Raw genomic sequence first — 27,100 nt, 5'->3', positions numbered from 1 at the left:
ATATAAGCGAGCAAGCATAGGAGAAATTACTTTTCCTGTTTTTCACAAGGGTACTCATTTTTAAAAGTGAGAAATAATGCTTGATCCATGCACAGCGTGAAGACACAGCCTTGCTTTGATTTGTGGTGGTACATTTAGCAGACACCTTGCTCTGGTCATAAATGTCATTGTCAAACAGAAAAGTAAGGAGCCTTAAGAAGTAAGGACATAGCCTGCAGCTGTACCTAGCACAGTATTTGTGACCAGTGTCCAGCAAAGGAGCAGGAATTATTTAGCAAAAATACAACTTCCATTTTCTGAAGAGAGAGGTTTTTTATTCTTTTTGCCAATTTTGGAGAACTTTTTTCCCAGTGTTAATTTTAAAAGAAACATCATACTGATATATGTAGCACAATAATGAGCTACTTACTGGGAGCAGGAAGTTATTTGAATTCAGATGCATGAAGACCCAAAGGACCACGACTGAACCAGAAAACAGGTATTGTTCCTGACTCTGCTATCGGACTCTAGACTGTCTTTTGGCAAGTCACTTGATTGTCTTTCATGTTTTATGTCAGGACAGACTCAACATACTCATTAATTACTATGCAATAATGGGATCTGTGTGAAGGAGTTTGGCTATTTACTGCCTCTGTGAAAGAGCATTTATTAACACAAAGGACACTACAAAGTTACAGAAAAGCAGTTATCTCTACTTCCCCTTTCCTGGCTGACAGGAGCAGCAGTGTCAGTGGTGGGGAGGAGCAGGGTGCTAAGCGTGCTGGCTCTGGCCGTGCAAGCTCGGTCTCAGGTGTCCCTGGAGGTCCTCCACAGCCACGTGACCCCAACAGCAGAGTTGTGACCCTCCCTTTGGGCAGAGGTGGATGCAGCTTATGAGGGGGAGAGCATCTTTCAGGCTGTTTGATCTTTACTGGTTGGTGGACTGCTCTGAGCTATTGCTCCTTGATTGGTGTAGCGAGTCGCTTGGCTAATATTCTTGTATAATTTGGTTCTGCTGTTTCTGTAACACATTTTTTGTAACTGTCTAATTTTGCTTTATTTAACAAAAGTTACATCCCTAACAAGTATGTAACAACACATTGTAGGTCAAGCTGTGGGTCTCTGACATCAGTCTAACTATTCGATTTATGCCAGCTCAGGAGGCTGAGACACCTCCTTGCTAATTATTTTGAAGCCTCTACAGTAAAAGCATTTTTGAAAAATTAGTTAGTCTTTGCACAGCACTGACTCAATTTGTGCAACCCTAACTGTGTGTATCAGCTGCATCATGCTAAACCAAAGAGATGGACTTTCCAGAGACATGAGAAGCTTTTGAAGTTACTGTTATTCATCTGTGGCTGGAGTCCAATGCACTGCTTGCCATATATATATCCGAAGTTTTCCCAGTCTGCTTGACTTCAGTTAGCAGAATTAATGTCTTTAGTTTTATTATTACTGGATTATTTCACTTTGTTCTCCTCAGGGTTCTCCTGCTTACCAGCAGTAACATTTCATGATTTAGGTTGGGCTGCTGAAAATCAGACACATGAAAGAGACTGAAAAGTTTGTACAGAATAAAGATTTGTGAGATAGGGATTAGCTTTCAATTATTGTTTTATTCATACAATTAAAGATAGAGTCAGGTTTTGTAATTCAGGATTTTGGCAGCAAAATGTGCGCAAAGGTATGCATTTGAATTGCTAGAGAACACAGATTCCAAACTACCACTTAATCTGCTTGTTATTTTGGGGAAGGAGTTTAAAACAGAGGGATAGTGGGTTAGTGTTTCAATGGCAGTTGTTGCTTATTCTCTGGGAAATATTCTGTTTGTACAGAATATGTAGATGAGACAAGAATATTCTATCCCTAAGTCATAGGAGCGAAGGATGGTGGGGAAGCTAATCCATTTTATTTTCAGTTTTGTTTAGGGTAAGGGCAATTAGATTTCTTTGTTTTTCTTTCATTCTGAACATCTCCAGCCTATGAAGAAGGAGAAGACAAAAGTAGGATTCCTGCACTTTCAGTAAGTGTAGCTGGCAGTGAAAAGTGACTGCATGGCAGCTGCATCAGTCTTCCCAGACACGACATACTGTCCTCTGCAAGCTAAACTGTTAATCTGAAAAACAAACAAAAAAGATGGGAAAACAGTTAGCTAGGAATAAGAGAGACAGTTGTAGAAAAACAGTAGGAGCAAAGAAAGTAAGGCAAAATTAGGGAAAATGGAGACAGATTCTGAATTCCCCAGTAACATTTATGAGCTAGCTCCGTTTTGTGATATTGCCAAGGCAATTAGCTGTGGTCCCCAGTTAGGGCTGTTGGATGGTCACTTGCTGATCTGGCAGAAGGGGAAGTATTTTTCTCAGATAGACACACAATGGGTGTAACTCCACATTACCAAAGAAGATTATTTAGTTGTCACTAGTTAGTACCTCTGCTTTTTCTTGCATTAGCCTTGTATCAGTCCACCCAGAAAAACATCTTTGGTGAAAATGAAGCACCAGGAAGAATGGGAACAAGAGGAACCTTAGGAAGGTGACAACAGGTCTCCCTTTATACTCAGAGAGCAGGGCCTCTCTGAATTGAGGGGAAGGTCTTGTACCTGTGCCCGCTTGCGGAAGGCTTCTTGTGCAGCCTTCTTATTCTCCGATTTGCCCACCCATGCTGCCAGAGCAGAGGCTTGCAGAGCTCTCCCATATGAAAAAGTCAGTTTCCAGGGTTTAGGCAGAGGGCACTGATTCATGGCATTTAGGTTGAGAGAAGCCTCCTCTTCACTTTGGCCTCCAGACAGGAAGCAGATTCCTGCAATAAGGAGGGAAGAAGCTGAGTGCTGCAGCCACCACAGTCCCTGACCCTTACGTGCCAGAGAAGTGAGTGTATCGTATGTAGGAGCAAGGCCAGTGAGAGTGACAATGTGAAGGATTGATACATGGTAATGGATACATAGTAATAAATTGGGAATCACCAGGGACAGCTGCAGGAACAGTGCGGAGGAGAGTAGTGACAGTTGCTATGGCTACATCCTGAGGGGTGTACTTCTTGGGGCAGGAGTGTCCAGCCGTCACCATATTGGGTTTCAGCAGTGTCCCTTCCAAGTAGACATGATGATCATTCAAGGCCTTGTAGACAGCAGCCAGAACCTGAGAACAGGAGGATTAAATACAGACTCTTCCTGAGATTTTCACATACTGAGACCCATCTAATTCACACCCACAGATCTTCAACAGCATGCTCAGCCTGTTGTGGAAAGGCAGCTTAATGCTTGAGAGTGTGGAAAGAAGATCAAACTGAACTTCCCCTTCTCTTGAAGTTTATCACAGGGGTCGGTCATGCAACCCTGGAGGCACCACTGCTTTTGGGATGACTAAGATACCACTCTTTATGTTTATTGGATTTGTCCCTGTGAACAGGGGTACCAAAAGAGAGGTAGATACTTTTACTCCCAGTGAATCTTTCAGAGGTGGAAAATGCTTCTAAAGGAGGTTTGAATGGATATCCAAAAGCACGGATCTTAGTCTCACGTTTGCTGTTAAATCATCATTTGTGAGCAGCTCATTTCTGTGGCGCAATTATGAAGTACTTTCTTGGTCAAAACTCCCTGACATCCGTGAATGCAAACTCTGCACAAGATTAACCACTGATTTTTGAAGAGGGGCATGGCAAGGATCTCTCTTACCTTTTCTGTGACATACTGACAACGTTGGAGATCATGGTCTCCATCAGGCAAGATTTCTGGCTCCACAATGGGCACCAACCCATGCTAAGGAAAGAAAAACAGGAAAGTCTTTGCAGGTGTGGAAGAAAAACTGTCCTTGCTGTCTACCCCAACATTGATAGTATTCCTTCTTGCTGTATGGCCCCTCTTCCTCATTGTTTTTGAAACCCCTCACAGAGATCGGTCTTTCAAGATATCTGGCTGTTATCACAGGAAACAGTGAGAAAGGATAGCAGCATCTCAAGAAAGATTAGTGGAGGGTAGATACCTGTTGGCAGATGCTGGCATAGCGTGCTAGTGCATTAGCATTCTCCTGGATAGCGAGTTGAGAGGGAGTTGTGCTGGTGATCTTCAGCACTGCACGCCATTTGCCAAAGTCAGCACCATCTTTCTTGTACTGGGCACAGCGCTCAGCCAGTCCATCCAGCCCTGCAGATGAAAGAACAGTGCTTCACTGAGAGCAGTTCTTTATGGGTAGGGCTGAACTTTGTGTTCTCAACATAGTCCTGAAAAGTATCATAACAGCAGCTAAGGCTGCAAACCACTTTAGTCATCTGATGGCTTTCACTTTACCAATCATAATTATGGCTACTTAGGTCTCTCCTTGCCTTGTATGGTGGTTTCTCCATTTGTTCCTGCTAGAGGTGCTGTGCCTTTATCCAGCTGTGGAGACAGGAAAAATAGATGGAGATCAATCTGTTACTTATCTTGTGACCCATGGCTAGTCTGTCTTTGCAGACAAACTGTGGGTAAAGTATGGGACTGAATAGGCTAAGGGGAGATAGAGGAGAAGTGTTGGAGCAAAGGGGAAGAAAAGGAGTGAGCTGGATAAGAGGATCAGGCAATATGCAGGTGGCTGCAGGGAACAGCTCAAGAGGTCTGTCAGCCTCAGAAAGGATTTTAGTTTGTGTACTGAGAGAAGGGGTTTAATTTCAGTGAATGATGCAACATTTGTTGCAAGGAAGTAGTGCTGGATGAAAAGGTCCCAGGTCATATGTAAATACACAAATGTGTCTTGGTTATCTGTACAGGAGCTGTACAGAGAATGGGGGCAGAGATCCTCTAGGTATTTCAAAAACAAGCAAAAAACTGTTTTGCAAGGGAGAGTGCAGCCCCTACATTATAGTTCTCATTGGAAATAGGGTTTAGAGCACCAGCCAGACATGTACAAACACTCACCTTTATTCCAACCACAATGCCTTTTTCTTTGATGACAGCTGGAAATGGCTTCCCACTGCTGTCTTTCTGATAGAGAGTCTCATGGAAGAGGATCACTCCCCCAATGCTCTGATTGATGGAAGCATCCGAAGAGAAGAGGATCTCTCGAAAAGCACGGCGATTCTCCTCTGTGTTCTCCACATTGATCCTCTGCAGCCTGTTCCCCATGGTACCTAGCAAGGTAGCAAAGGTTGGACAGAAAGGTGTTAGGTTTGGTTGGGCTTTTGGTCCTGGCAGGGAGTAATCAGAAAGATCTGGGACTTCAGTTCAGAGCCTCCCTTCTCAACCCATAGTTCAGCAGCCTTCATTGCTACAGACCCAACACTTCCTGGCTGGACCAGTTGTTCCTATAGACAGTTTTTAATTGTTTTCATTTACTCCACTGATTTCAAAGATTAAGCAAAATAAGGGAAAAAGCCCTGGGTAATGCTAATTGATTGTTATCCAGGACTCACCCACTGATTCATCTGCAGCTAAGATCCCCTTTCCTGAAGCCACAATCCGCTGAGCAATGTCTGAAAGAGCTTTCTTCTGCTCTGGAGACAGCGCTGGGAATTGGTGGGTCATGATGCCTTATCTGTGGAAGAGAATGGCTATTATAAATTGGGAGATACTGTACGCACAAAATGTGAATCAGAGACAGCACTCTCAAGTATTCCTATTAGAAGCCTCTTTCTTGTTTCTTGTGTGGTCCATTTCATCATAGGAGCATAACTCAGAAATCCAGTTTGAGGTCTTCCTAACTTGGTGTGTCTGGCGGCACTAGACGAGAGAAATGTAGAAACCATATGCTCATGTATCCTTCCCAGAACCAAAGTGGTAAAGACTCTGCATATTACATAGATTTGCTCAGAGACTAAAGGGAGGTCAATTTGTCATAAAAACCTGTGGCAAACTAACAAGTATACTAATTGCAGACTATGCAAACTCCTGTGCAAAGCAGCTATGACATCTTGGTCCTGATCAGAAGACTGCCAAAATTCTCACGCAGCTGATCATTACACTTCAGCTAACAATGCCCCTCCTCCCTAGCTGGTTTTGGCAGTATTTGCTTTGTCTAGTTGCATTTTCATCCCCTCTGTACTGCCTTACTTTGTAATTCTCTCCTCCCCATGTCTGCTTTCAAACTGTAGCAAGCTGGCTACTCTGTGTGAGATTGGGGGTGTCAGAAGGGTTCACCACCCATTTCTACCTTTTCGGTTCTGGCAGAGGCTTACCAGCTGCAGATACCCAACACTTGAAATTCAGGTTCTGTCTTGTTCTGACAAAGTGTTTCGCCTTAATAAAGTTTTGATTAGATGGAATTAAATTATAGTTTCTCAGATCATCCGAATAGGCCAAGTAATTTTCTTGTGCGTATGAGTCTGTGGAGCCTGAGACAAGGAGACTTTCTGTCCACTGTTCATCACGTACTCTGGCTAGAGGAACACTTGTGTTTTTATCAGCAGGTGGTACATTCATGGGAGGAATCATTAAAAACAACACATCAGACCTCCAATTACAAGTTTTCCTCCCAGAGGGTGACAGGCCTCTGTGCAGCAGCTTCATCTTCCTTTTCCCAAAACAGCCATAGAGGGTAGTAAGAACCTATTATCGCCTTGTAGTTCCCCCCACCCATTTCAACATGTGCCGGAGGTGGACAGCAAATATGCCTCCCAACATAAGTACCTACACAGCCGTGTTCTCCATCCTCTTTCCCTGCCCACAGATACTATGTTGCCAGGAATCTGCAGCTTGCCCTCTCCACTGAAGGGCATAACGGGGAGGGAGAATTAGGGGGAACTGGCTGCTACTCATGATGTGGCAGATGCCAGCATCCATGGAGTTGTGTCACCGTGCCAGATGGTGCCAAAATTTTCTGGCAACAGCACTACCACAGTACCTGTCCAGTGCTCTTGTGTCTCTGATTTATACCTGAGGACACATTAAAATTGGTTATATTATTGTGCAAGACTAAAATGTCATTGACTACCAGTAGAGACCAATACTACTGAGATGTAGTGTCCAGATGTCTGCTTCTCCTTTGCATGAGTTGTTGGAGGCTAGAAGTGATGCTATGTGATTTGTCAAATATGAGTCATTCCAGGTTTACAGAAAGCTTGAGGGAGTGTGTGATGAAGTGTGTGTCAAATAAGGGAGAATTTCCTCCTCTCCCAACTGCTGAAATGCCTTGTGGTCTCACAAAAGCAGCCTTTGCTGAAATCATCTCTCTGTATCCCAGCTTGTGGCCAGAGCTCTGGGAAGCATCCTTCTTCTACTGTGGTGACCACAACTCCACCACTCCCAGTTTTTGAAAAAGAATTTGAAAAGCCATGGTTTATGCTGCATAGCTAATTAAGGTCATCTGTAACCCTGCTTGTTCTTGCCTATATTCTGGATCTGATACATCTCTTAGAGAACTCTTAAAAATAAGAAACTAACTTGTTATTATGATTATTATAATAATAGTGTTGTAGGCATTTCAGCCAAAACCATGGCATTGTTACATAAATTGCTATGCAAAACATAGTGAGAAATAACTCCAGTAGTTCACAGTCTAAATGAAAAAGACTGGCCAATTGTGAGAGAATATGACCTTGTCCAAGGTCAAAGGTAGGTAATTGCTAGATCAGTAATGGGATTTCAGAGTATGTCTACTTGCAGCTTGGGGGTGTCTACAGTGTGAGTAGGTGTATCTAGATAATCTTTAATCCAGCTAGCAGAATTACAACCTCATCAACCACTCTGGTTACGTTGTTATGGGTATAAGTTCTCTCCAGTAGTTTACTAAGCAATGAGACTAACATCTGTTGTATCTTGTTTGTTTCCTGTGTTTGCATAAAGATAACAAAGAGACAGTTATCACCCAAAACAAGCCTGCAAACACATGGCAGAAATATGGAAATAAGAGGTTTCAGTGGATTGTCCTTTCAATGGTCCAACTGTGTTGTGTGGGAGACTGAGACAATACTGTGTAATTCCACAAGGCAAGGATGAATTGGAAGACAGCACGTTAGTTTCTGTTTTCACGCATGTATCCCCTTAGAGCATGAAGGAGTAGGTGGAGACTTGACAAAAACAAACAGCCATTTTGGTGACATGTGCATTGTTTTTCCCAAGAGATTTGATTATCTAGGCTCCCAAAATGATCTGTGAGCCTATGGTGAGTGTTTCCCAGCTGCTCTGCAGAGCTACCTGGAACTATAACATGGACAGTGTATCTAACTAGCGAAGAAGTGGGGCAAAATGGTGAAGAAATGAGTGCAAAAGAGCAGTTGTAAGGCTGATGTTGGTTTCAAGGTCTAGGATGTTCAGGGACCCTTGATTTAGGGCTCTTTTCTGTGATCCTTCATTAGGAGCATAATCTCTGAGAATCTTCTCCATTGGATTCAGAAGGGGTGTCTCTGCTGTAAGGTACTGCTGTGGATATATAAAGGGGATTGGAGGGGGCTTACAGTTCAGTAACACTTCATTACTGCTGACTTGTAAAGAATAAGCTCCCAATACATCAAGAGAAGCATTAATGTCGCTTTAAACAGCCATTGCAATCTAATTGAATGTGTCACTGTGTAGGTCCCGAAGAAAAATGGTTATGTCCCTGTCATGGGTACAGTCTTGACAGCTCATTTAATTTATCTGTGAATGATATTTGCCTTATTACTCTGCTTTATCTGTTTAATTTGTCAGCTTTTCCAGGCCTGGAAAGGCCCAGAGGACCTTTGTTCTCAGTAGCAGTATCTAAGAGTTGTCCCACCAGTTAAGGTTTTCAAGAAGTCTTATTTTTATTTACCTGTTTTAAGCTGTGGGCTACTGTATATGTCATAAGCTCAGGTGATTTCACATTTATTTGTATGAGTGCATGATGATGAGTATCCTCTTTGTGGTAAATGTTCACAGTACATAACTTTAAAAAAGTAGAAGAACAAACAAAAAAACCTGCACAGAACACATAAAATCCAGCATTATGGCTACCTCCAGTGTTTGTCAGGCTTAAGCAGTTCCTTAAATGAACAGGATTTTTTGTTCATCCCAGTCTGTGACCAGGAGACAGTGGAGGTGAGCTAGAGGGGACAACACAGTTATAAAAGTAAATATTGTACTTCTGAAATCTCACTTTTGTCTCAGGTACCAAAAAGGAGCACTGCAGGGGAAACATCTTTGTGGATATCAGCACAAACATTGCGTCCTGTTAATATTAATAGTGTGGACCAAAGGGCAGAGGCAAGACGAACAATGTTACGTTCCACTCCAGGTCATCTTAGAAACATTAATACTTCATTGACTTCTTTTGTTTCCAAACACCTGAAGTGACTGGCATCTTCTAATCTTACAGAAAAAATCACCTGAGTACTGGTTAGCAGGTAGGAAAAGATCAGATTAGAATCGTTGTGTTTTTCTGTTGGTCTCTTCACTGGCTTCTTTTATATAATTGGTACCAAGAGTATGGGACAACTTTCTCAAAATATGATATATATGCAATACATGTAGCTTGGCTATTCAGTTACTAGTAAACACAATCCTTCAACACCATCTCTTTGACAATTAACAATACAAACCACATTTGCATGTTGTTGCACTGTGTACACCACAGATTCTGCTTCAAAAAAGTGCGTGTCACAGGTTGGAAGAAGCAGAAATTGCATACATAGATAGATACATGCAATAGATATGGAGAATGAAATAGCTTAAAATACAGGCCAAAATACAAGATCTGATTCTAACTGTTCTACAGCTACAGGTGCATAATGTTAACCTGATTGGATTTACTCACCATTTACATTTGTATGTGTCAGAAGGTCAGACCCATAATGTTCTATGCACCTTATATTCTTGTTGTAGAGAATAAGTTTATATATTGGCATCATTTCACCAGGAAGCTCTATTAAAAAGCTATTTCTAACTAAGTTTAGTTATTCGGACATTGGGCAAAATGATAGGTATAAATGGCTGAATAAGCCCACCCCCACTAGAGGACACGGTATATGTGGAATACTTCTGTTGTTGAGAGCACTGTTAATTATAGGACAATATTAATTCTTAATAATTATATTGTTGAGAGCAATATTATGATATATTTTTTTATTTTTAATTATATTAATGAAAAGAAGGTGAGTGTATTGTCTGCTATCTAGATTTAAAAGAATGAATCTTTACAGACTGAGCACCAATCAGCTGCCTCTATAGAATCTGAAACAGGCCAGCATATTCAGAGTAATGTGGAATTTACCCTGACTTTAGCAAGGCTTTTGACACAGTCTCCCATAATATTCTATATACATTTTAGGATGTTATGGTCTGGATGGATGGACAAGTGGCTTGTCATCTATCTGGATACCAGTGACAAGTGGAGTATTGTAGGGTCTATCCTGGGACCTGTCCTCTTTAACGTCTTTATCAATAACCTGGAGAAGCTGATGGAGCGCATTCTCATCTTGTCTGCAGATGATGCCAAACTGGCGGGACCAGTTGGTACGCTTGACTGCAGGTCTGCCATCCAGAAGGACCTGAATAGACAGGAGAAAGGGGCCAGTGGAGCCCCCATGACATTCAGCATCGACAAACGCCCAACTCTGCCCCCAGCAATGCAGCGTCCTGGCTGCAATACCGGCCAGGGCCAGCGGCACCGGGGGCAGCTCTGCAAAGAAGTCCTGAGGCCCTGGTGGGCAGTGAGCTGGGCACAGGCCAGCAGTACGCCTGGGCAGCAACAAGGGCCAGCAGTATCCTGGGCTGTGAGAGCAGCAGGACGGCCTGGAGAGCAAGTGGAGGAATAATCCCTCTCTGCTCATCACTTGTTATACCGCATCTAGATACTGTGTCCAGTTTTGACCCCCACCCCTGTACAAGAAAGACATTGACAAACTGGAACGAATTCAGCAGAGGCCACTGAGGAGGTCGAGGGCTGGAGCGCTTGCCCTGCGAGAAGAGGCTGTGGGACTAGATTTGTTCATCCTGGAGAGGAGACGGCTTCAGACCTAAAAGCAGCCTCCACTACCTATGGGGAGGTGATCGAAGAGACAGACCCAGGCTCTTCACAGCAGTGTATGGTGGGAGGGCGAGCAGCAATGGGCATAAGCTGAAACTAGAGAGATTCAAACTGGATATAAGGAATTTTTTTACACTATTAGGACAGTCAAGCAGTGGAGCAGATTGCCCAGCAAGGTTGTGCTGACTCTATCCTCAAAGGTTTTCAAGACTCAACTGGATAAAGCCTAGAGCAAGACCTGGTAACTGACCCTGCTTTGAGCAGGAGGTTGGACTAGAGACTTCCTGATGTCACTTTCGAGCTGAATTATCCTGTGATCCTGTGAGTACTTGCTTTGGGAAGCTGCAATGGAAGCTATGCCTTTTGTATGTATGATGATAGGGATGTGAGGGAAGAACAGGCTGTTTCTCCCTTCATGTTTGTGGTAGGAATGAGGGTTATAATATACAAAATGCTTCACTACTGGGGGCTAAAATGTGAGTCAATGGTAGGGGAAGAAAGGGATCTTCAGACTTTTGTTACCTAGAAAAAGCAGCATATGTGTTCCATTGACATGGTAATTCTTGTGAAAGCTCTTAAAAAGCAGATTTCACCATAATCTAGTTTCATCATGATAAGTCCTTGGAGGCAAATATGAACTTTGGCATTTCTAATAGTAAATTGCCTGGTAGGTTTTTCCTCTCCTTTGTGAGGGACAGAGAACATGTTTTTTCCATCCTTGTTCTCTGTCTAGGGACCTTTCTTCACCGTTGTATCTCAAGTGGATGAAAATATGTGAGACTTGCTGTTCCCTCTCCTGATTCTCACATTGACTTCAAAGCTATACTCATAGCTCTGAGCAAATATACACCCTCTCCAGTAAGTATGAAAGGAAACTATATTCTCTGGACCTGATCTCTGCAGTTGGTGTAAAGCACTGCTGTGCACTCATGATGGTAGAGATAGCTAGAGGTGGCAAGAAATTGGTTTCTTGTAAGTAAGTGTAGTCGTTAGTGTGAAGGTTCCTTCTCTTTCAGGGCTGTGCTCTTCTTCTCAGAGAAGGTAGAAAATGTCAGATTTGCTTGAGAGTTCAAGTCTTTGAAATGACAGCAGGGGAACCTTGGGGTGGTAGTGAGGAGGGTTTTGGGTGGAGTGAATAGCTTTGAGTGCCAAGTATAAGGGATCATTGATAACATGATGAAGAATCACAGACTCGATAAGGAATTGTGTTTATTAACAGGCAATTCCCTGAGGCTAGCTGTTCACACCTTGGAAGGGTAGAGCCTAATGTTAGCACCAAAACCAGTATTTCCAAACTCCTCTTTCTTCCTTCTTAGTTTTTGCCATTGCAGACTACCTTGCTTCCCTCTGCCAAAGAATCTGATCAACACAATTGCATTAATACTTCAGAAGAAACTACATAGTCAAAAGACATAGTAACACTTTTGTCAGCACAGGCATTTGTGAGGACCGGTTGCATTCTCCAGTCATTCTCTCTTCTTGCAAAACATAAATTTATGTTCTCTGCACACATAAATAGATACATACAAAATGAAGCAGTAGAAAGCAATGCAGGTATGTTGTTGCACTAATATCCTCAGACTATGCACTTACTCTAGGAGTTCTGAGTTACTAAACTAAGTTAGAAAGACAGTGTAAACAGTGAATGAATCACACTGGAAGATCACTGCAGAATGGCTGAGTGTTTATTTCCTGTAACCTGTTCCTGGAAAAAGATGGAAACAAAAACAACCCCCCAAGCCTGTGCAGTTTAGATCAACACATTGTCTCAGCTGCTGATACACATACCACCTTTACAGTTTAGGAATGAAATGATTATACTTACTTGTTTGTAGACAGTGCCTCTGCTGCTACAAGCTTCTGGTGAGGTGGTTGCAGGCGAAGAGACCTAGTCTTTCTAATCACTAACTTTTATAAAATTCTTGTCTTTTTTTTTTCTTTTTTTACTCCTTTATTCTCCCTCCTCTCTTGGCTGGTTGGGGAGATGGTATTGCTAAAGATCATTGATTGGCTGTTGGAAAACAACCATGCATAGCTAATTGGATCTATTCTCTCTCCCTGTTCCTTTCCCTCCCCTTCCCCATCCCCCACATATACATGTAGGACAGTTTATGATTAGGTGAAACTGAAAAGTTTTTCAAATTATTTCTGTGATTTGACAATATTCCTCCTCTTTTGAAAACCTAGTGAAAACAATTACAAGAGCAATCATGCAAATTGTTCACACAGAACTTGGATGTAACTTTCAGTTTAGGGTTAGATCTTCAGGAAGCTTACATTTAGGAAACTCCACAGTGTGCAGAGCAGCTAACCAGGAAAGAAGACTAGAAAACAAAACACAGAAACAAAGGGGCAGATCCTTATTTGGCATGAGTTACTATCATTTCAGTGTCTTCCTAGCTATTACACTGATTTTATTCCCTTGAAAATTTAACCCAGAAACATGTTTTCCCTTTCTAGTTCATATTTGGAAAGGCAAAAGCTAATGTTATAGTACTAGGGTTAATGAAGCAGCAAATCCAGATTCCCTTTAGTGCAGTGTGGCACATATGGCAATGATGGTTATCAGAAGAAATATGCTCACATGGAGATGCACAAGTTCAAGCCAAACTCTCCACTGAAATCCTGTTGAAACACCCTCTGCTTGAGTTACAAAGACATGCAAGCTTCTCAGTTGCTTAATAGAATTTTTCTGTGGAAAAAATGCCAATGCTCTATAAATGGTATATCCACATTTAGTTTATATCAAATCACACTGCAGCAATGCACCAAATCCAGGTAGATAGGGTTGATTTTTCTCTTATTTCTTTCCTATTCCAGGTTACTGGAGAGAAGTATAGTATAGGGACTATGTTAGGCAAGCATCACACTCTCAGCAACAGCACACTCTATGACCTTGGACGTTAGCATGTCTTTACCCAAAAGGCCCAGTGTTTGCTTGGACAATGACGTATTTTCTCCATTTTTTTGGCTCACGTAGTGACACCTTTAGTCTTTACATGAATACAATGAGAAAAGTGATTTCGCCTCTCACTGAGCAGCTATAACTTCATTAGGGCACTTCCTCCCTAAGCCTATCTGTTCTGGAGGTGCATGGCAAGACCAGTGAGTGTAGGAAATCTAACAGTTAATACAATGCCAGCACTAGAACTCTGTGACAATCAGTAAAGCTCTAAGAAACCTGTGGATTCAGTCTAATTGAATCTAATGGAAGGCCTTGTGCATTTTTTGTTTTGTTCTCTTTAAGTTTCTCCTTTCTGATCCATCCTCTTTTGTTGAAGAATGCTGTGGTACATAACACTGATAGAAAGCCTTCACTGTGTTATGGTGTTTGCTTTATATACCATGTCTCTCACCCTAGCAGAAAGATGAACTCAATATCCTATTAAAGTTCCTCCACAAAGGCTTCTGATATGGATTAAAAATATTTTTAATAATATATCTTATCTAAGACCCTTTTGGGGCTATGAAGGTGTCATACTGATGGCATCCTTCAGTGCCACAAAGAAAATCTTTTTTGTCATTCCTGCTTTGATCAAAAGATGTCACGGGTAAGAAAGTACTTGAGATGTTTTTTTCCTAGTGTCATCTGTGATGAGGTGTGACTGTGCCTATTAGAAAGAGAAAAGCTGGGGGCAGACTTCCTGAAAAAACAGCTTCTGATATTTAAAAAAAAAAAAACAGCTTTCTGATGTTTTGAAAATGCTTTCGATAATCCTGTAGCCCACCCTATGTTCTTACATTTTGAAAGCTGTTTTTCTTTTTTTTTTTTTAACCTGGGTATATGGCTAGTGTGTGCCTTTCCATTCCTTCTGAGCTAAAATCCAGCACTTCTAGACTTAGAGGTTCCAGCAGATGTTCTGAGAAGTAAGGAGATGAAAAGTGAATAAACATGATGGCTGATTATTTCATTTAATTTGGGAATAGGAGCCTTTTCTGGCAAGAATGTGAAAAGAGCAATCACTCTAGATAACATCACTGTAAGATTTAGTACTATTAATATTTAGAACCCCGATTCAGACAGTGCTGTTTAGAAATCAGTAGTGGTCCACACGCTGGAGTGATACTAAAAAGACACTGTAAAAAAGCTGATGCATTCATGATTAGAACTATATATGGGGATACTTAACACCTTTGAAATTTAGGTTAAGAAGATATGATATATTCTTACAAGGTAAGGGGAATAAGCTTGCATGGTAAGGGGATTGCAGTGTACTTGCATTCCACCCAGCAATTAACCTACTGCATAGCAAACATCAAATTATTACCTGCACTAATTGTTCTACAGCAAAATCTGTGTATTGGCCAGACTCTAGATCTGTTTCATTGAATTACTGTTTGAACTCATAGCATTGCCGAGTCCCTCAGCTTTCCAGTGCCAAACTAATTTTGAGCTGTTTTCTTTTTTCATTAAAGCCTTTCTCAGAGTAACATGATGCGGCCATAGGACTAAAGGTAGCAAGATGGCTGTCTGCAGGTGTGAACACCCTTGGTAGAGGTGGCTACATGCAGACATTATTTTGAAAAAGGTTGAATTTGTAGCTGTGGACAGCATGACTTCAATACAGGAAGCACAATGCAGGAGGGTTGGGAGATATTTGGTGGATATGGATTGTGAAGAATACTGAAGCCATGATGGAAGGTAGAATCAGAGGAATAAGGATGCAGGTATGGATGCAGATTTGGGGGCTTCAAGAGAGCAGGAGGTGGGAGGGGCAAAGAGAGGCAGAGAGTTAAGAGGGTACAGACAATAGCAATGTGACAAAGTAGCTAGGCTAGTGGAGTGAAACAGATGCCCTTTTCTAGCAGTGACTGATGGTTGGCTTCCACAAGGATGGTTGCGTTCCCAGCTTGTTAGTGGTATGTGGGGTTTGGCTTCTCCTGCAAGGTGACTGGAGAAGCTTCCTGGTTTTGTAGGGCTGACCATGTAGAAAGGTTTTCCTTTGAGAGTTCTGTTCCTGAGAAAGCACCAGCTGTCCTGGGGTTCATCATCTCTTTCTGCCTCTGGCATGGAGAGGGGGAAGTACCACAGAGATCTCAGACTGAGGGTAAGGGCAGGGAGAATGGGAAGGGAGGGCAACTGAGCTAAAAACCAAGTACTTTCAGTTATTAGTATAGGTGACAACAGTTTTACTGACAGATTGACACTACTGTGGTGATTGCTAATCTGTTTTTGTAGTGAAAAGTCTTTTAAAACAGGAAGGATTCTTAACTATTTTTGGATGTGTGAGAAACATACATATATAAGGATTCTAAATACGGTGATTGAATTTTCATGGATGGATTATTATAGCTTTTTTATCTGTTAATGAAGTAACTGATATAAACACTCTTGCATATAAAAATCTTTAAAGATCACTCAAATCTCTGTTTGAATAATCACTGGAAAACCTGATGCATAGCAAAAGAATTTGAATGTTCATTGCTATTTTACCTTTTATAGCCTAAGAACAGGAAGAGAAAATGGTGGTCAGCTGTAAAAGAGATGGGTAAAGTTAAATGTCTAGCTTTTTCTCTCTCACGAATGTGGTAAGTGATGTCTGTGTTTGAACGGCCTGGAGGTTTCTGCCTTATTGTATGTGAATGTTGATTTTTCCATCTGAAATTACCACACAGAAGTTGACAGAAGTATTCAGTATATTAAAAAGTTTAAAGACCACCAAAAACTAACTTTATGGGTGACTTGGATTATTATTTAGGCCTTAATTTGTGGTTTGTTGAGTTTGACAAAACACAGTATATCATTTTACAAGTACTGGATTTTCATAGCATAATATAATTTAATAGCTGTCCTTGTTATATCGAGCCTTACTGGCAAAGGATCTGCCAGTTTTGCATTAAAGTTTTGAGTGAAAACTGTTGCCAGATGAAGTACTTCAAAATAAATGGAAAGCCTCATTTAAAGACATCAGGTAAAAATTTAGAATTGCTTAAGGTTCTTTAGGTTGGAGATTTTGTTTTTGTGTATGTTTCTAGAAATATTCTGATACTGGTTTTGGCCTTTATATGCTCATATTAATTAGTATTTTAAATGAAAATGATAAGTAAATGTGAGGAGAGAAGAAAGACAAACTGTGGCAGACCTGAGAGAGGAGGCGAAGGAGAAGAAAGAAACAGTTGAGTAATTTCAGAGATTATATGGTTGGTCACCAGATGAAAAATGAAAAATAAAATAAGGTTAAAGCTTGCCACTGCAGTTCAGTAAATGAGGTGGTATTAATCTTATCAACACTTTGTGGTCAGGCCTGTAAAAGGGTTTGAAACTGAATGGAAAAAACACTGATAGTTGGGAGAATGTTTGAGCATAATGTGCATCCACATGAAAAACACCTGCCTCTCTGAGCCCCAAGAGAGTGCTCCCTGCATGATGGGGTTAAAGTGTAATCAGAGCAGACTTGAACTGAGTGAAGTCTGCCTTCTTTTCACCTCTCCATGCCATGCTGGATGTTTCTTGTTTTCTGTACTCTGCAGTCTTGCTTAACTATCCCAAAGTCCTGCTTGTTCATCCCTATCTAATCAGAGATATTGTTTATTTAAGTGGCTTGTTTTCCCTACTCACCTATACTCTTTACCCCCAATCCAGAGAGCCTGGCCTTTAACCCCATTAAGGGAAATCATCTGTGTTTCTGGCTCCACAGTATTCAGCAGTGCCTGCAAACACTTACATTGGGGAGAAGGTGGAGGGTGTTGGGTGGTACTGACTCGTGTCTGCAAGAGCACCAAGAGGATTGCAGCACAGGCAGGATCTGCTTGCTCTTCTCTTGTTCTGACTTAAAACTGGGCTGCAACACACACTGTGAAGACTTGAAATGAAATAGGGGCAGGCACATATTTTTACTGTTATCATAATCTTTGTAATAATTTCAGTAGCAGTGATAGCAAATCAGGATGCAACTTTAAGTCATGCTGTCAGTGGCAACATCTCTGAACTGTGCAAAATAGCTGTCTTATTCCGCTCATGTAGTACAGGGCATGAAGATAAATGCAGTCATAGCACTGATTTCTGTGCCCTTTTGTTGACATTTAATTTTTGAAAAGCAAACGAGCGAGGGACTGGCTGCTAGAATGGGAAACACTTACCTTTTTATTACCAGTTTATCCAAATGGTGCATAGTCCCAGAAAAACACATTCTTACATGCTAATCTTGGTATACAATTTTTAACATATAAAATACAACAGATGTGGACCCATTTGCTGAAAAGATTTTTGTGGATGAGGTTTCTGCAATGATGGAGGAAAATTGCATGCCATGGCAGAAGTTCAAAGAGAAGGTAGGCACAGAAGAATGGTTAGCTGGCCAGAGACTTATTAATACAGAACCACTTAAAAATCACCAAAGGTTACAGAACTGGGTATGTGTCATTCATAGCTTGCTATGCAGAACAGTCTTGGAAATGCACCTCTCTGCCTATAGGTGTAGGAATAAACTAGAGAATTCTCTCAAAGCATGATCTGTCAGGACAGAAGGTAGTTTGTGGAAATCAAGGTATTCAAGCAACAGAGACACATGGAAAAGTGAAGAAACACGGAACACCTACCAAGAAACATGGAATTCCTACTGGTACATGCATTTTTGGCAAATATATGTTATACTGAAGATTATTAAGAACTGTGTGTTGGACCCTGGCATCTGCCCATTTTGGAAAAGACATCTGTAAAGTTGGTATGGAGGTTTACAAAAAGAAAGTCTAACTTCTGGAGACAAACTGCTAATGCCTTAGTTGCTACAGCTGTATTCCACAGAAAATTCCCCTTCTTAAACAGTGGGAAATGTATCCTTACCCCATGTAAAATTATACTAAAGTTAAATTCCAGCAGTTAGAGCTTGAATTTATCTCAGGCCTCCATTAAAGTACCTGGATACTTGATGGAGACAGCCCTGAGCAACCTGATCTACCTAGACCTGCTCTGTGTGGATGTTTGGACAAGAGACCTCCAGAGGTCCTTTTTAATCTGAGTTATTCTAGGATTCTAAGAATGATGATATTGTCCATGCAGATGCATGAAGCCATCAAACACAGAAATATTTTTCTTCACTCAAATACATTAATTAAAGTGATGGATCTGCCAGTAAGGAAAACTAACAGTAGCACATAGAATGAAGAAACAGTAGTGTTATAATAGAAAGCTTGCTTGTTTTGTAGGGAGTGTGCTTGTAAGTTTCTTAGAAAGAAATTCTAGACTTTAAACAGAACCGTGCTGAGTCCCGTCATATTGCTGCTGAAATAGCCAGTTCGGCCATTCACAACTCTTCACAACTGATAGGAAGTCTTTTTCTTTCTCTCTTCAGATGCAGTGCCTTCTCACTAAGACACTGATACGTACTGTAGTTTTAAAATCCTCTTGGGCTTCTAATCAGATAGAGAATTGCCAATTTATGCTTTGTGTTCTACCAGGAATCAAAATTATGTTGGACATACCTTGGAAACAAAGGCAGTTTTTGTTTAATATGAGTACTTCCCCTCAATTGTTTTGGACAGTAATGCCCTGAGTCCTGCTGCCTGACCCGTGAAAAAGAATCCTTTTGTGCAAACTGTAGTTGTTATATTGAGAAATAGTCTCAGAGTCCTTGGGAATGAACCGACACTTGAGAAAATACATGTTGTTTCTTTAAAAAATTTGTCAGTCAGATTTGTTTTAATACAGATAAAACAATCTCTTAGGACCATGTTTGAAAGAGTTAATGCTAGCCCTTGATCTTCTGTAGCCTGAGGCTACTCAGCTCTGCCTCCCTGACACAACAGAAAGGTAAGACTTGTTTGTCTGAAACTACATTTTTAGCCTAAACTGTGGAACAAAATACTACCCTCCCTTTTTTGGTTCAATGGACAAAGTACACTTCTCCAACTTGTAATTTCTAATAAAACACATAGCACAGAGACAGAAACAGAAATAAACATGGTTTTCAAAGTCCAGATGCAGAAGAAGGAAAGAATCATGTACTATGTTACTCCTGATGCTGAATGCTTGCCTGAGATGTCACAATGGTAGGCATTGAATAAGTACTTGAAAACTCAGAAGTAGCTTGCGGCAGCTTCAGTAGAAAGGGCCAGCTCTGTTGTAAAGATGAATTGGGCATTTAGGGTAATAATGCCAGAAGGACCTAAAGAATTTATTAACCTGATGCTAGCAAGCAGGACAACTATTGCTTGCACAAAGTAATTCTTTTTTGATGGGTTTATCAGAAACTTTCACTAGCAGGTCAAAGTTTTAGCCTCTCCAAGTATTATTTGGAAATGATTCTCCCAGCTACCCTTTCTTGGCTCTTACACCCTGAAAATCGTCTTCCAGTTTAGAATGGATGCCTGAAGTTCATGTTCTTAATTTTCAGATATAAAACCTGATCCATGCTTAGCGAAATTATTGAGGAATCTCTGTTTGATCTGTGTGATAACAAATTAGGTATTACTGTGCAAAAAGAAAAATAACATGGAGACATTGATAAATCATTTCCCACATCAAAACATTTATTAACTGTATATTGTCGTTTGGTTGCTTTTTGTCTAAGGTTTCTTTTTTATTTCTTTCTTATAAAGTGAGTAGTTTATCGCACATTTCTGTGAGTTTTTCTTTGCAAAAATGAGAATAAATAGACTCATGAAAACAACAGGGTGTTGTTCTGTATTTATACAGTACAAAGATTGAAAAAAAAAACAAACAATGAAGACATGAAAACACACCACACTGAAACATTCAGCAATTAAAGAAGGATAAACAAACAAGTTGTATTTCCTCACATGCACAGGCACTTAGTGGAATAAATATACAATGACATCCAAATCCTGCCATCTTACCATGTTACAGTACAGACTGAGAATAGGTTTGCCCACCTGCCGCTGGTGTTTCTGTGTTACCATTCTGTGGTATCTTTGCGGTTTTCAACAGCTAAGAATAAATGTATTTCCTGTGTTTTGCCCTTTGAAGAACATAGAATCCGCAAGCAAGTCAGCCTTCTCACATCTAATTTCCAAAGATGCTATCAAAGTATCCTAGCTGAGCTAGTGAGAGGGTGAAGTTCACTTGCCTAAGCATGCACTACTCCATGCTCTAAACCCATTTCTAATTGGCTAACTTGCATTATGCAAGTGCATTGCATATTTGTACAGGCTGGATACCCATCACGGGCAGACAGCTAGAGGTTTGCAAATACTCTTTGGTTTCATCCCTCAGGAGTTCTGTGTCTTTCCCATCTCTGACTGGACTTATTAGTTTAAGGCTTAAATCACCTGGGAGAGAATGGAGGATAGAAAATAGAGCTCTTTCCTCATGAAAAACAGAGAAACAAATGCCCAACCAAAACTCAATGAAAATATTTTACTTGGTTCATTCTGAAGCTAGAGAAATGGTTTCAAATAGAGTTCAACCAATCTCCATCTATAAGTGAATTTGATTCAAAGCCCACTAAAGTCAAGGTGGGCTTTTCATTAGACATAAACATTTTGGTGGCAGTTTTGATTCTGTTAGAGGTGTCTATGAGCATACTCTCCAGGTGTTTTTGTATTTAGCTGTGCATACAGCTGTGCTACAAAGTACCTATCCCAAATGCCTAACAACCAGAACACACTACGTTAATGGATCCATATAGGAGTGGTCCTTCATATGTTGTGTTATTGTTGCTTGTTTTTATGAACACCTGGTTTTGTTTCTCGTGGCCATTGTGTTTGCTGCTAGGAACAGCAAATGAACCACTAGCCAGAGCTGTGAATCACAGCTCCAGAATGAAAGAAGGATCCTGCACGATGGCAGCACCCTGATGAAATCTTTCCTTTGCTTCTGTGCTGATAGGAAATCAAAGTCAAATTAGCAACTGGTAAGGCCTGTTTTAAGAATCTGGATCCACTAAGAGTAATGGTGATACCAACATGGTAGTTAACCTATGTTGTTTAGGATATCTAGAAATGTATCAATGAAAACATGCATTTGAGGCCTGGCTGTGTAACATTAAAGGCTGTTAATCTGTTTTATCATTCCTATCTTCAGAGGTGACCTTTACTGAAGCGGCAGAGGCTTTGTTTTTTAAGAGCCTCTATTCCAAGAAAGAGGAGTGGGAAATGTGGAGATACAGCTAGGATCTGTAGGGGTAGGCAGTAACAAATAGATCGGTAAAATTTGGAGAATGTACGTGAAATTTGATGGAGAGTTCTCATTACACACATGCTGCTTTTGAAAGGTCTGCTCAAAAATGTACCTTTGAAATGGAGAGAGGTCAGAGATCAGACCTTGTCAAGGACAGGAAAATAAGGGCTTTTCCTCCTCACTGGCTTAAATTTGAAGCATTCACTTTGTCCAGCATTTCTGTTGCCCTAAGGTGAGGATTTCCTTAACTACTGTTAAGGAAAGTAGGCAGTGCATCTCTTTATATATTTGTAGGACCTTTTCTATTAGAATGATTAAGGAGAGTAGATAATCCAAACCTTTAGCTGAAAGCCTTCACTTCCCTCCCACAATGTGTGTGGTGATTAGTTCAAGGTATTTATTACGTAGGGCCTGAATGTACGCACGTTTATTTTTTAACAAACCTTTTTCTTTTCTTTTTTTTTTAAGAGATTTCACTTGGAGGCATAGCACACTCTGTGTGAGTGGCACAGCATCTGAATTTGTACACTGTCTCTCTGCCCAGTGGCAAAGTTCTCCTGGCTTTGTGTCTAGAAGGGCATGAACAGATCACAACAGTTTGGGGTTGTCATTTAACCGAAGGCTGGAATACAAGCCTACATGCCGGACCAGATTGGGTTCTACCACATAGGCATTCTCCCCCTTAGTTCGTAGCAGCGAGTAGAGGGCAATATCCTTAGCAAAACCCTGGCGGCAGCGCAGCCCCTTCAGGTAACTTAAGGCACGGCGGGCAGAAGGAGCAGAAAACAGCATGGCAGGCGTGCAGCATTCAGTGACGGGCACAATATTATAGAGTGCGGGAGCCAGCCGACGCAGCTCCAGCATGTAGTGGCGTCCCACCAGCTCTGACAAAGCCATACTGTACAAAGCAAAGAACAAGACAATGGGCCAGCTAAGTCTTGGGCGGCCAGTTGCCCAGGAGTAGACACAGTTCAGCATTGGCCCTAGAAACATTCCCAAACCTAGCCACTCCAGAATTCTCATGGGCTCGGGGTTGAAATAGCGTTGAAGCCTCTCAGGGTGGTAAAGCTTGAAGTAGAGCGCATCTCTGAGGTATGGCTTGGAAAACCGGGCCAGCAAGAGGTGCTGCAAGACAGGGAATATCTCCTCCTCTGGCACAGCGTCATCTTCCACTACCAGAATGTATTCTGGGTTGTAGACCAACAGTGACTGCTCAAGGCAGAAGACATAGTCCTGCTTCTCCTTCTCAAACTGGTTCATTCTAGGGTCAGGGTTCTCCTCGTTTTTGTCACGACTGACCATAGGAAAGAAACTGCTAAGCAGCCTGACATCCTGGTGGCTATTGGGGTCTGGCTCCACATTACAGAGGAGGATGCGGTGGCTTTGGCAGTGTGTGCCACATTGCTGGAGGAGGCGGTGGAAACGGGAGGCTACTTGCAGGACATAGTGGAAATCACTCCGCCTCTGCACAGTAATAATGGTGACCAGCAGCAAGGGCCGGAAGGCCTCACTGCCAGACGCCTCAGAAGTGTTTAGTATCTGCAGCTCCTCAAAGTAACGGAGGGCAGCCTGGCCCTCCTGTCGGTTCTGTTCCAGGAACTCCTGGCTCATGGGGTTCAAGTGCCAGCGCTGCAAGAAGAAATAGGAGTGGAGGAGCCGGTGGCAAATCAAAGGAGCCAGCACACCGAATGTCACCACAGTCAGTGTGAGGAGATGGATGAAAGGGCTGGACCAACGGCACAACCTCCCATAGAGCTGCCAGCCTTGGTGTGACATGGCTACTGGTGAAGGAAGGCACTCCTGCTCTATTCATGCCCTCATTCTTTCACTTCTTCTGCATCTGCTCTGGATGGCAAGATATCACTGGGACAGTGGGTGCCAAACCTGCACAGTCTGACCAAGCCTAGAGAGGAAGAGAAAGATGGTTAATGAAATAGGAATTGGCAGAGCGGGAAGACCATGATTTGAGATCATGAAAAGCTGAGGGCTAGTCACTGAGTAAGCCAAAGGAAAAGGTCCCTGATGATCCCCTTGCTCTGGGGACATCACAGAATTGTCATGGGACGTTGTTTACTGGAGTAAGTATTTCCTGCAGAGTGCCCATGAGGCTTTTTCAGCACATAGAGCTCTGATCTGAACTAGCTGAGACAGGACCTTGCTGTGTTTGTTACTGTGCTCACAACTTGTAATAAACAGACAACATGGGTGCAGGAGGTGTGGATAAGATAATCCTTTTCTGTTAAAGGAAGAGAACTTAGACATTACTATTTGGTCACAGTCATACAGTAAGACTTGGGTCATAGCCAAGAACCAAAGCCAGCTCCCCCTGTCTTAGCTAGCATATACTTGGGAGGCAAATTTTTGCCTTTGTGGAGTGACACGTTTCCCTTCTGTCACTCACACACTTCCAAAGGCATACACGTGTTTATATTTTGCTTCCCAGAGCATGAAGCAAGTTAACAAAGGTACCAATTTACTTCACAAAGGGCACATGTATGGTAGGTGCAATGTGTATCTCTCAGATATCTCCTCCTCTCTAGACCCTGTGAAATACACAGTAGCAAGATGAACAAGTTGTTATTGAGTCATTTACTCGTATTTGTAATTAAAAAGCTTATGCTTTTAATTTGAAACTGAAATATTAATACTGCTCATTTATTATATATACACACACTTTAAGTAAGCACCCACCTTCCCAAAAATAAAGATTTGCCAAATTTGGCTTTTCTGTCCTATTTCTCTGGGGCTGACACTAACTCACACTTAACAGCCTGGCTATCAGTAGCTTTTCACAAAATTAGGACAATTAGGCTGTTCATGTGACCTCCCTAGTGCCATTAATTTTCCTTTTAATCTGCTTTTTGACTGTCCTTTATACTTTCCATCCCTTCTCCTCATAATAGCTCTCCAATGTCCTCCAGCTGAATGACTCTCTGTGCCCCTTTCAGTGGACAGTTTCTTCTATTTTTAACCTTCTGCCCTCAACAAGTTCTAGACATCAAATAGCGCTCTCTGACCAGAATGTTGCCTCTTTTCCTTTTCTACAGTTCTCTCCAAAGCATTCTGAACAATAATATATGGCTGGAAGGAGATTAGGCTGGTGGCATTTCCCTTCTGTCTCAGATGAAAGTGCCATGGAGAAGAAACGATTCAGAGGACACTGAGCTGGGTCTAAATCTGGGACCTCTTCAAAATTGCCTTCATTACTGTAGTCACAGAATTGTTAGATTTACCATTAGGGGAACTGCCTATTTCCATATGGCAATCTGACAATCTTGTATGAAAAGCCTTTTACTAGAATTAATGAAAAATAAGGAGAGTTACTCCAAATCTTTGTTAGAGACCAGGCCCTTTCATGTTGTGAGATCTCAAATGCTCCTTGGATAGACTGTAACATCAGTGTTGTGCTATCCCGTGATTCATGAAAGCACAAGACTCGCAAGATCTGTTGTGTAGTTAAGTAGTAATAACATGAAATTTGCACATTGATGCATGAGAATCTGCATTGTCTTTGCAAATAGTTCTTTCGTTGCTAATAATATTGTTTCACTGACACTGTATTGTATTGCATTGCATCAGCGCACTTTGTAAAGGCGCTGATGGCTGCTTTTCAGCCACCAGACCCAAGCTATCATGATTCAGGATATGAAAACCTGAAATATATCAAAGAGCAAGACCTTGCATGTAAGTGCACTTATTCAAAATCCAGGGCTTTCCCTTTTCTCATCTTCTGCTAACGAAGCACAAGCCCTAAAGGAACACACAAATGCAAAGTAATATTCTGCAAATCCATACTTGCACTGGCATGCCTCTGAGCCTCCCTTTGATGTGAGCTGCACTGTTGGCATGTTGACAGTTTGCAGAATCAGGCTCCAGACTTGAAGATGAGGACCACAGTGGGAAAATTTAAGGAGATGAAGAAGAGCTAGAAGATAGTTTATTTCTCAGGTAATAATTACTTTCTACCTGCCAGCTATGCTGGAGATCTGAGGTAGATGAAGTATGGGCCTGCAGTGAGCTCTGTAGCTTTCAGGATACACATTCAACCATTAGAAATACCTCTCTAAGCAAGAGCCCTTGTACTGTCTCATACTGAAAAGGGAGAGGGGAGAAACAGATGTTGTATCTGAACCAGGAACATCAGACTGGCTGCTAGCTGAGGGTCTGGGCTACAGCCTCACATGATGAATCCTAGTGAGACTTGCCTAAGGTCTTGCTCTTCTGCAGTCCTTGTTGTACAAGGGACAGGCACAACAGCACAATGAAAACGTGCTATCCAGATCCCTGCATGTGGACTCCCTTTGCATCTGATGCCTCGGAGTCAATTCTCCCCTGGTTCTGCCCGTTTGGAAAGCTGTGTTGGGTCTCCCCCTACCGGCGTCCTACTTCATGGCACAAGGGTGAGCAGCTAGGCACAACCCTTTCAGGAGGTTGCAAGTTGATAGCAAGGAAACAGCTAACTCGGAAGAGGTGTGCATGACCGGAAGCCAGCCGTCCATGTCACAGTGTCATATTTGCCAGTGTTTCTGACTTACTTTGGCTTTAGCTCATCAGTAACAAAATTCAAAATCCAGCAGGTACTTGTTCTGATCTTGCAACTCAGAACAGCTTAAGCAAAGCAACCATCAGACTGGTGCTTTTGCCAGGCTGAGAGCAGCCACATTGGTTGCCATATTCTTCATCAGTTTCCCACAGAGGAAAAGGCTGTTGTCATTGGGTAGCAGAATAACCACAGAGGCTAACAATTTTCGGAAGCGTATGAAAGTGTAACAAATACTCTAGCTTATGCCAAAACAAGCTCCAGGATGTAGAAAAGAGGAGAAGTAGAGACTCTGATTTCCTCCCAACTTTTTGGCTGTAATTCTAGCAACTTGAGAGTTCCAAATGTAGATCAAACTTTTTTGCTGTTTACAGAGATGAAGCTTTATCCCATATGCAGAACTTGAATCCAGAGTTCAGACTGTTTTCTACACATCAGGATGATTCTGATTTTACTCATGTTTTCAGAAGCTGTCAGTACTGTCATTTTCATTTTTTCTCACTTTTTAGAGGTTCTGTTTGTTCCCCTTTGAATATTTAAGGAACATTTGTGACTGAAAAATAAGTTTGAGGAAAAAAGATAAGAATCAAAATTGGATTTTATAGTGGGTTA

The 27,100-nt window shown here is 41.6% G+C and overlaps 2 protein-coding genes across 2 annotated transcripts; both read right to left on the bottom strand.

Annotated features, from left to right (window-relative positions):
• Positions 1-1,575: 1,575 nt before the first annotated feature.
• ALDOB (aldolase, fructose-bisphosphate B) lies at positions 1,576-12,762 on the bottom strand. Its single transcript, XM_013943439.2, has 9 exons — positions 12,697-12,762; positions 5,365-5,486; positions 4,871-5,082; positions 4,300-4,354; positions 3,960-4,120; positions 3,653-3,736; positions 2,942-3,116; positions 2,579-2,778; positions 1,576-2,095 (listed from the first exon to the last, which is right to left on the bottom strand). Exons 2-9 carry the CDS (start codon positions 5,474-5,476, stop codon positions 2,000-2,002), a joined length of 1,095 nt encoding a protein of 364 aa, XP_013798893.1. The 5' UTR covers positions 5,477-5,486; positions 12,697-12,762; the 3' UTR covers positions 1,576-1,999.
• Positions 12,763-20,318: 7,556 nt separating this feature from the next.
• Positions 20,319-23,724, bottom strand: PGAP4 (post-GPI attachment to proteins GalNAc transferase 4). Its single transcript, XM_067315544.1, has one exon. The coding sequence runs from the start codon at positions 23,722-23,724 to the stop codon at positions 22,537-22,539; it is 1,188 nt and encodes a 395-aa protein (XP_067171645.1). The 3' UTR covers positions 20,319-22,536.
• Positions 23,725-27,100: the final 3,376 nt, after the last annotated feature.

This window comes from Apteryx mantelli, chromosome Z (genome assembly GCF_036417845.1).
Source record: "Apteryx mantelli isolate bAptMan1 chromosome Z, bAptMan1.hap1, whole genome shotgun sequence".
In the NCBI taxonomy this organism is placed as follows: domain Eukaryota; kingdom Metazoa; phylum Chordata; class Aves; order Apterygiformes; family Apterygidae; genus Apteryx; species Apteryx mantelli.
The sequence above is the reverse complement of the archived record's forward strand: the minus strand, read 5'-3'. Positions and strand labels throughout refer to the sequence as shown.